The following is a 10,873-nucleotide window of genomic DNA, read 5'->3' on the forward strand; positions in this document are numbered from 1 at the left end:
CTGCTTGTTACTCTGTTTGCCCTAAATGTGGGGCCAGCAATCACCCATCTGCCCGATTCTGTGGTTCCTGTGGTCTTTACATGAAATCCTCAGCAAAACTTTGTGTGGATAACAGACTGGCTCTAGCTACTGGAGAACCTGGGCTTTTTGCTGAGGTGAGGCCTCCACTGTACTAAGAACTGGCACCTGAAAGGAGGTTGTAACTGAATTTGTGTACTCTACCCTATGAATCGACAAAAAAAGAGAGCTGAAACACTTAGACCTTTTCCATGGCCTTTCAGCTAGGTGTGTAAATAAAATTAATTAATTTAGGTTTTAGACACTGAAGTGATTTCTTCAGAAATCAAATATCTATGCATTTATCTATAATAGATTGAGGTCTAATTGCATTTGCAAGGCCATAGATATAACGTTACTAGGGAGAAGTGGATTTAAAATACATGGGAGAGAAAGTACTTTTCTTCTCTTGAATTTCTTATGTAGAACACCAAGAACTTTCCCCCCAGCTCTTTTATATTTTAGAAAATTTTCATCAAGTATATAGAATTGCTTTTGCCATTCATAACAACTGGACAATCTCTCACGATTTTTTTCAGAAGGACTTAATCACTCACCAGCTTTGCGTTAACCTTTTATGAGTTTCTCTAAGCTAAATAAAGACTTTTTCAGGTTTCTTTTTCCCTCTTCATTAGAAGAATTTGAAGAGTGATAATTATTGGAAAGAATGCACATACACTCAGTAACTTTGAGTTCATTTTTAGGAAGCTCATAAACTTCTTAACCCAGATTGGGTTATAGGTCCTGGGACTGCCAATGATCTACATGGCAACTTTGTACAAATGTGTTCTTTCCTCAAGACACTTGAATGCCATCTATTGGAAATTGATTACAATATACTAATTTTGATAGAAAGACATTTTCTCCCATCTACTAGAAAAATTATCCTAATGAACATGAATGTATAACATGTCCACCAGGTGAATGGTATCCTTTAGGTGCAATGCTTTCATGCAGTGCACAACTTACACAGCCTTTCATGGTAGTCTTCTCAGGTCCTAAGGTCCAGATGCAGCAGAGCATTTCACAGAAAATGTTAGTACTCAGTAGTTGGATGTGGAAGGGTAGTAGTGTCTATGCTTTTTTTTGAATTGTAGAACTAAGAGGGTAGATATCTTCCAGGCCTTGTGACAGAGAACATCAGCTGATCTGCTGAGTTTGAGATAGTAAATGGCCAAGGGGATGGGCTGGGAGTTGCTAAGACAGAAGCAAAGAAGAGGAGGCAAGAGCCGAAAAGCCCTTTTTAGTTCAAAGTACAGTTTTTTGGATACTTTTACTTATGATTACAATTGTTTTTTGTGAGTAATATGAAGAATTAATTAAATTATATTCTAATATTTTATGTTTTTGCCTTACTCGTAGCCCCGATCTGCCTGGCAGTCCCTAAATGTTCCTGTGCCCAAACCTGATGTGGGGACTACGAAGGATGTAGGTACACAGACCACGGGTCTGTTTTACCCATCTGGCAAGCTACTAGCAAAAAAGGAACTGGAAATAACTTCTCTGAAGCAGAGGCAAGAGAAAATGAGTGACCATAAACCTCTCCTCACAGCCATCAGCCCAGGAAGAGGTGAGGAAAAAGATATGCTTTCTTGTCGGGAGGGAACTCATTCTTTCTCTGAAAGAAAATTTCACTTTTCTTCCTTTACATTTATTTTTATATATAGGAAATCGGTTATTTTATTTTTCTTTTTTCAAGTAATTTTCATTTGTATGAATAATAGCTCTTCCTTAAACTTTTATTACTCTGATATTTTGACTCAAAGCCCCATTTTTCTAGTTTGAAAATCATAAAGCACATATGGATTTCTACTATTTGTACAGAAATGTTGTTAGTCTGTGTTGTCATTGTTATCTGCTATTATCTTTTTTTAGTGTGGTAAAATTCACATAACAATTCACCATTTTTACCATTTTGACAACATGCAGTTTAGCAATATTTAGTACATTAACAATGTATTATTCAGCCATCACCATGCTCTATACCAGAACATTTTTATCATCTGAAAAGTAAAATCCATTCTCTGTAAGCAGTCACTCCCCATGTTTTTTCTCCCAAGTGCTTGGCAACCATGAATCTATTTTCTGTCTTTATGGATTTAACTGTTTTGGATATTTCATGTAAATGGAAGCACATAACATATTGTCTTTTGTGATTGGTTTCTTTCACTTAGTATAATGTTTGAACATTCATCATGTTTTAGCATGTTTAGTACTTTTTTTTATAGTTGAATAATATTCTATTGTAAAGATTTTTGACGTTGATCCATTTATCAGTTGATGGACATTTGAGTTTTGTTCACCTTTTGGTTATTATGAATGATACTACTGTGAACATTCATGTATATGTTTTTTCTGTGGATATGTGTTTTCATTTCTCTTGGGTACACAAATATTGCAATTGCACTATGGGTCAAACAATGTACACGTGGGTCAAATAGTAACATTATGTCTAACTTTTGTGGGACTTCCAGAGTGTTTTCTGAAGTGACTGTACTATTTTACATTCTGACCATCAGTGTATGAGGGTTCTGATTTCTTCACATCTTTGCCAGCATTTTTTTTTCATCATAGCCATCCTAGTAGGTGTGAACTGGTATTTTATTATGGTTTTAATTAGTATTTTCCTGATGACTAATGATATTAAGCATCTTTTTATGTGCTTGTTGACCATTTGTATATTTTCTTTAGAGAAATGTCTATTCAGATCCTTTGTCCATTTTTAAGTTTGGTTATCTTTTTGTGTTGAGATATAAGAGTTTTTTTAAAAATATATTCTGGATATTAGACTATTATCAGATACATAATTTGCAAATATTTTCTACCTTTCTGTAGGTTGTCTTTTAACTTTTGATAGTGTCCTATGGAGCACAAAAGTTTTAAAATTTGATTAAGTCAAATTATATCAAAAAATATATATATTTTTTGTTGTTGCTTGGGTTTTTAGTGTCATGTCTAAGAACCTATTGCCAAATCTAGGTCACAAATATTTACCCCTATCTTTTCTTCTAAGATTTTTATGGTATTAGCTTTTATATTTAGGTCTAGGGTCTATTTTGAATTAATTTTTGTATATAGTGTGAAACCACATTATTTTGCTTGTAGCTATCCAGTTGTCCCAGTACCATTTGTTGGAGAGATGATTATATCTGTGTTAATGGTCTTGGCACCCTTGTCAAAAATCAGTTGGCCACGGATACGTTGGATTTATTTCTTGACATTCAATTTAATTGTGCTGATCTATATATCTATTTCTATGCCAGAGCCATGCTGTTTTATTTGCTATTACTTTGTAGTGGGTTTTGAAATTGAGAAGTGTGAGTCCTCCGACTTTATTCTTCTTTTTCAAGATTGTTTTGGCTATTCTGGGTCCTCGAATTTCTATATGAATTTTAGGATCAGCTTTCTAGTTTTCACAAAGAAGCCAGCTGGAATTCTGAATGGAATTGCATAGAATCTATAGATCAGTATGGTGAGTATTATCGTCTTAACAATAGTTTAAGTCTTCCAATTCATGAACATGGGATATATTTTCAATTATTTAAATCTTCTTTAATTTCCTTTAATAGTGTTTTGTAGGTTGTAGAGTAAAGGTTTTGTACCTCTTTTGTTAACTTTATTCCTAAGTATTTTGTTGTTTTTGATGCTGTTGTCAATATAAGCATTTTCCCAATTTTATTTTTGGATTGTTCATTGCAAGTCATTGCAAGTTTATTTTGCATATTGATTTTGTATTCTACAACTTTGCTGAACAAAGTTATTAGTTCTAATTGTTCCTTAATAGATTCCCTAGGATTTTCTATGTACAGAACAAGTAATGTAGTTCTACTTACTTTCTTATCTAGATGCCTTTTATTTCATTTTCTTACCTGATTATCCTGGTTAGAATCTCCAGTACAACCTTACATAGAAGTGGTAAGAGCAGGAATCCTTTTCTTGTAACTGATATTAGGGGAAAACACCCAGTCTTTAACCATTAGTATGATGTTAGCTGTGTTTTTCATAGACGTCCTTTCTCTGATGGAGGAAATCCCCTTCTATTTCTAATTTTTGAGTTTTTTTTTTTTTTTAATCATGAAAGGGTTTGAGATTTTGTCAGATGCTTTATCTGCATCTATTTAGATGATCATTAATTGATTTACATTAATTGGTTTTCAGATTGTAAACCAACCATTTGTTCCTGGGATAAATCTTACTTGGTTTTGGTACATAGCTCTTTTAATCAGTGTTGGAGTCCAGCTTGCTAGTATTTTGTTGAAGATTTCTGTGTTTATATTCATAAGAAGTATTGGTCTTCAGTTTTCTTGTTTTGTGATGTCTTTGTCGGATTTTAGTATCAACATAATATTGGCCTATAGTCTTCTCTTCTCTTTTATTTATTTATTTTTTGAAAGTGCTTACGAAGAATTGATATTAACACTTCCTTAAATATTTGATAGAATTCACCTGTGAAGCCACCTAGGTCTGAACTTTGTCTAATGGGTAATTTTGATTACTAATACAATCTCTTTACCTTTTTTTTTCACGTGTGAGCATTTAATGAACTTTACTCCATGTGATTTCAAGCTACCAAGACACAGTCCTCCCGCAACACCCTTAATCTTCTCTTCAGCTCGTCTGTTGAAGAATTTGACCTTCATGATGACAGGCTGCTTTGGGAGCTTTCTTATCCCCAGAACTTTGTAGTAGCCTGATCATACCTCGTCAATGATAGGAGCAGCTCCGCTCTTGTATTTGGCAGCACTCACTCATGTCTGCTTACTGACCAAGGTCCAAGTTTATCAAGGTTGACAGATGAGCAGAAGCTCAGGTTCCTCTTTAAGTGGAAATACTTCATACTAACTTTCCCAAAGTAATTTGGGTGTTATTTGTTGAAGTTGATGTTGTGGTGATGCGTGTCACCAGCATTACTTTGGCTTCTTGTGTGCTTCCAGTGCTTGCCGATGTGGCCATGGGCATGGGTTATGTGGCCCCGAAGTTTCCAGGTCTTCCTCAGTCTGGATGGTGTGTTGGCAGTGAAGACAAAAGAGCCATCTCTTTAGAGTTTCTATTTTTTGTCGAGTCAGTTTTGTAGTTTATGTATTTGTCTATTTCATCTGAGTAATTTAATTTATTAGTATACAATTGTTTGTAGTATTCCTTCATAATCTTTTCTCAGTAAGGCGAGTGGTAGTATCCTCTGTTTATTTCTGATTCTAGTAATTTGAATCATGTCTCTTTTTCTTGGTCAGTCCAGATAAAGATTTGTTGATTTTATTGAACTTTTCAAAAAGTAAATATTTGGTTGTATTGATTTTCTCTATTGTTTTTCTATTCTGTATTTTGTTAATTTTCATTCTAATCATCATTTCCTTCTTTTTTCTTGCTTTAGGTTGAGTTAGCTCTTCTTTTTCTAGTTTCTGAAGGTCAAAGTTTCAGGTCCTGATTTGAGATCTTTCTTCTTTTTCTAATGTTGGCATTTACTTGTGAGAATGCTTTCACTATATCCCATAAGTTTTGGTATGTTATATTTTCATTTTCTTTCAACGGTGTGTTAATTTCCAAATATTTTTGTTTTCCCCAAATTTTTATTTGTTTTTCATTACTAGTTTTGTTCTATTGTGAGCAGGAACATACTTTGTATGATTTCAATCCTTTTAAATTAATTGAGACTTGATATGGTCTAACAAATGGTTTGTCCTGGGGAATGTTTCTTGTGCACTTGAGAAGAATATTTATTCTGCTGTTTTGGGATGAATGTTTTATAGATGTTTTATTTCTTGTTGATCTTGTGCCTAGTGTTTCTATCCATTCTGAAAATGGGGTATTAACGTGGCCAGCTATTATCATTAAATTGTCTATTTTTCTCATTTTCATCAGTTTTTGCTTCATATATTTTGGTTATCTGTTGTTAGGTGCTTGCATATATGTTTATAATTGTTATACCTTCCTGACCCTTTTACCATGTTAAATATCCCTCTTTTTATCTAGTAATATTTTATTTGGTCTTAAAATCTATTTCGTTTGGTATTAGTACAGCCATTTCAGTTTTCTTATGGTTGCTGTTTGCATGATATATCTTTTTCCATCTTTTAACTTTCAGTCTAACTGTATCTTTTAATCTAAAGAATGTCTTCCATAAATAGTATATAGTTGGATCTTGATTTAAATTTGGTTTGACAATATCTGTTGTTCGATTGGGTTGTTTAATCCATTCACATTTAATATTATTATTGATAAAGTTGAATTTATGTTTTCTATTTTGCTTTTTGTTTTCCAAATGTTTCTAAGTATCTTTTCTTCCTTTATTCTTCCTTTACTTTCTTTTGTTTTACATGTTTTTAATGTAATATTTTAATTTCTTTAATGATTTTCCCTATATATTTTCAGTTATTACCTTAGTGGCTGCTCTAGGTCTTACCTTATACATCTTATCAGAATATGCTTCAGATTTATAGTAACTTAATTCCAATGAGATATAGAAATGCTACTTTTATATAATTCTATTTCTTCTTCCTGATTTTCGTGGTATTATTTATATATACATAGTATATTATGTTACAACCTTTCCCCAAACCACTCTTATATTTATTACTTTATATAACCTTATGTCTTTTAAAGAGAATGAAAGAAATAAAATCTATCATATATTTATGGCTTTTGTTATATTAGCTTTCTTTTTTTCCCATCTCTAATTCTCTTCATTTATTCTTATGGATTCAAGTTACCTTCTGGAGTTATTTCCTTAACCCAGTATAACTTTTCGTTCAGCCACCTCCTTTGTGCTGTTATTGGCCAATAAATTATATTTCTATATATTAGAGACCAAATATTACAATTATATACATATTGTTTTAAACAGTTCTTTAAAAATTTGTTTAGAGAAGAAATGAAAAAGAAATATGTATTTGTAAAGTCTTTTATAATTACATAGTTACCTTTACCAGTACTGTTTTTTTGAGTGAGTGAGTATGTGTATGTGTGTGTGTGTGTGTGTGTGTGTGTTCACATTACTGTCCAGAGTCATTTGCTTTCAGCCTGAAAATTTTTCTTTAGTATTTCTTTTAAGGTAGGTGTGCTAGCAATGATTTCTCTCAGTTTTTGTTTTTCTGTTAATGTCTTTATTTTGCCTTCATTTTTAAAAGAGAGCTCTCATGAGGACAATGACATGTTTGTCTCAGAGTGTGACTCCTGCTTTAGAAGCTGGGCACTCAGTAGAGGGTGGTGCAGCTGTTGGCTCTGGTCTTTTTGACTTGAATTTTATAGAATGAGACTTTTGCTTTAGAAATAAGCCAGGATGAGGGTGATCTGCACTCCGATAATCTCAATGTACTAGACCCAAAGTAGAGCCTACATCTCATGGAAGTTGGCTGGTCAGAAAATGGGAGCCCCCACTCTCGACCACACTTACCCAAAACTTGGTCTCTGCAACAGTTAGTTGGGGGCAGAATGAGAAATACTGAAGTTCTTTCCCTCTTGGGAAGACATTCTAGCTCTCCAGCTGGCATCTGGGAGTAGAGGGAGCCCTGTGTTCTTACCTTCACCTATCTGGAGTGAAGTTTTCATCATGTTCAGCTGAGAGAGGGGAGATCAGGAGTGGGTCATGATTCAAACATCACAGACTCTCCCTGTTCTGAGTTTTAGTACATTTTCTTCATTTAGTACATTTTCTTCATTTAGTACATTTTCTTCTTTATTTGCTATACGTGCTTAGAACCATTTCTAGAAACTTTAAATTGTAATTTGTTTTGTAGTTTCACTGGGGAGTGGGTCCACTGAGCTCAGGCTGCCATACTGGAAGTTGATCATTCCCAGCTCTTCTCTTGCCACTGGATTTCTCAACTGGAAACCAATCCGCAGACTGATTAAGCTCTTCTGGGCATGAGTGTGATATCAGTCCTATGGTAGATTGTCTGCAGAGATGGCCAGAATGATTCCTCCTATCCCTGTATGCACATGGGACACCTCTCCTCAAGAGGAAGAAGCTGTTTCCCTTCTTTAGGAATCTGGACTGGTCTTGTGACTTACTTTAACCAATAAAAAGTCATAGAAGAGACACCATCACAGTTCTGGGCTTCGGCCTTAAGAGGTCTGGAAGCTTCCTCTTATTCTCTAGGAAGACAGTGCTATGTAAAGAAGTTCAGGATAGATTACTGAAGGACAGATGCCACACGGAGGAACACAGAGATGACCCAGATAACAGCCAACACAAAGACACCAGGCGTTTGAGCAGGTGCAGACAGCAATCATGAAGAGAGAGGGCCAGCCAACCCAGCCAGCCTCCAGTAGTTTGTCCCATCCTAGCTGAAGCTTTAGCCATGTGGCTGAGATAATCTTGGATTCCCCAGCCCCAGTTGAGATGGCTCAGCCTACACCATGTGGAGCAGAGATGAGCCATATCTGCCAAGCACTGACCACATTCTTGACCCATAGACATGTGAGCAATAAAGTGGTTGATGTTTTAAACCACTGAGTTCTGGGGTGTTTTGCTTGGCAGCTATAGATAATAGAACTAGGTCCTCAGTTTCCTATAGCAGAAGGCAGTCCCTTAACACTCCCTCTTTTAGCCTGAGCTGGAAGGGAGCAGACCTAACTCCCCACAGGATGGCTCATGGTCTTGCAATACCATTTCCAAAGGACCCTCTCTCTCAGCCCATCCTTTTCAAAAAGTCCTCTCTTGATGTTGAGAGTTGGGATTTGATCTTGGAATTGTACATCTATTGTAGATGCTCAGACAGAACTTTGTGCTTAACATATTCCTGCATGTGTATTTATTTGTGTATTCTCTGTGTCCATTGTAATGAAAGTTACTTGAGGGCAAGAACTTTTTTCACTCCTATATACCAGCCCTAGCATAGTGCATGGCACATAGTAGGTGCTCAAAATGTATTTGAGGGATGAATGCCTACTGTGCATGAAACTGTACTAGGCCCAGGATTATCTGTAGTGCTATCTCAGTTACTTATAGTGGACTTATGTTATGCACCACACCGGATCCTCTCACCCCACCCAATTTCAGTGCAGAGGTGGTGGTCATGCATCATTGCTAGTATCCTTCACATTTGAACATGCCACAACATCTCTTTGCTGCCTCAGACTTTCTCCAGAGTAGCAGAAAACTTCCTGTCCATGGGCTGGTGCAACTCAGAAGTGCTGGGGTGTTCACACTACTCCAGCACTTGTGTTTCCCAGGGTCACCTTCATAAGAAACTACCTGTGCCCAGGCTTTGCTGTCAGGGGAACTCAAACTAAGACAAGTTTTCTTATTTAATGTCACAATGACATATGAGGTAAGAGGTATTTAGCCCCATTTTATAGGTAAGGAAAGTAAGGCTTAATAAGACTTAAGTGTCTGGCTCAAGTTTACTAATCTAAAAAATGATAAATTTAAGATTTAAATGCAGGCATGTATAGCCTCCAAATCATGTGTTCTTTCCAAGAAACCACACTGGGTGACCTTGCAGAAGCCACCTGATAGCTCTCACTTTAGTGTCCTTATTGGCAGGATCCAATGCAGGCTTGCAGACTCAAGTGTCAACAGGGCAGAACCAGGGATTAAAGAGACAGCTGGGTCTACAGGTTTTGGCCTACTGGAGGCCTGTGCCCCGTTCAAAGTGGGCAGCTGCCCTCTGCCTCAGGCATCTGCCACCTGCACATGAGAAACCAGAAAGCTAGACTCATGTGAAATCTCCCAAGTTTTAAATGGTAGCAACTAATTCAAGTGTGTTTTAACACCCTATGTAGACTGGAAAAAGGCACAAGGGAACTTTTGGGAGTGACGAAAATGTTCTACATATTGATTGCGATGTATACACATGTGTGTTTTATTAATGTTATATCTCAATATGGTTAGTTTAAAAGAATTTTAAAAGAATAAGAGAAAAAGACTCCATGTACAGCAATCAAAATATTTCTTTTGAGATTCTAGAATATCCTAGGATTAATTATGTGTATAAAAGAAGCTAGAAACAAAAGTGAGATATTCTAGTACATAACTGAGGTTGAGTAAGTAAAAACCATCCCAAAGTTCGGTAAAGAAGAACAGCTTCTCTGAGAACTCATGATCCACACCAGCATTTTCTTTCTTAGTCTCAGAATTATTCATGTAGATGAGTTTCTCTTCTTCTTTAGGATACTGGAGAAAACAGTTGGATCACATCTCTGCTCACCTCAGGTCTTATACTCAGAACAACCCTGAATTCCGGGCCTTGATTGCTGAACCCAGGATGGGAAAGGTTGGTGGACTCTGAATGGAACTCCTACTCCACGGCATTCCATGGGGTCAGGCTGAAGTTAACTCCAATGGGCTTCACCTGAAATGGCACTGGGCTTGGCTTCTTTCCCTTTCTTGTCCTGCTTTCCACACTTCCTTACTGTCTTCTCCTTCAGGCACTGTTTTAATAAATCACTTGCACATGAGCCTTGTCTCAGAGTCTGCTCCTGGACACCTGACCTAAGACAGTAAATTGTGAACATCTCATGCTTTTAGATGTCACATGCTATGGAAATTCTGATGGTCAGAGCTAAAAGACCCAGAATAGTTTAATCTAGTCATATGGTACACTTAAATCCTATGCTGTATTAACACCAATAGTAATCATAAGATTTAACCGTTTAACAGTGCAGTCAATATCCGCATTGCGTTCATCATCTCTAGTCCTCAAAACAAAACTGCAAGGTTGGAGTATTATTATTGCGGCAGTTTTTAAAACATGGCCACAGGTTCTTTAACAGTCTTCCCTTCAAAGGATGGAGACTGTGTCCCCTCACCTTGAATCTGGGTGGGCTTGTGACTTTCGACTAACAGAATATGTTGAAAATGATGCTATGGGACTCC

At 36.3% G+C, this 10,873-nt stretch overlaps 1 protein-coding gene across 1 annotated transcript in view; it reads left to right on the forward strand.

Moving 5' to 3' along the window:
- DZANK1 (double zinc ribbon and ankyrin repeat domains 1) overlaps positions 1 to 10,873 on the forward strand; it is a 77,868-nt gene that overhangs the window by 51,453 nt on the left and 15,542 nt on the right. Inside the window, exons 12-14 of the mRNA XM_015597022.2 lie at positions 1 to 155; positions 1,420 to 1,627; positions 10,168 to 10,271. Coding sequence (XP_015452508.2) covers positions 1 to 155; positions 1,420 to 1,627; positions 10,168 to 10,271 — 467 coding nt within the window. The remainder of the gene's footprint in view (positions 156 to 1,419; positions 1,628 to 10,167; positions 10,272 to 10,873) is intronic.

The sequence above is a fragment of the Pteropus alecto genome, unplaced genomic scaffold (genome assembly GCF_000325575.1).
Source record: "Pteropus alecto unplaced genomic scaffold, ASM32557v1 scaffold45, whole genome shotgun sequence".
NCBI classification, from domain to species: domain Eukaryota; kingdom Metazoa; phylum Chordata; class Mammalia; order Chiroptera; family Pteropodidae; genus Pteropus; species Pteropus alecto.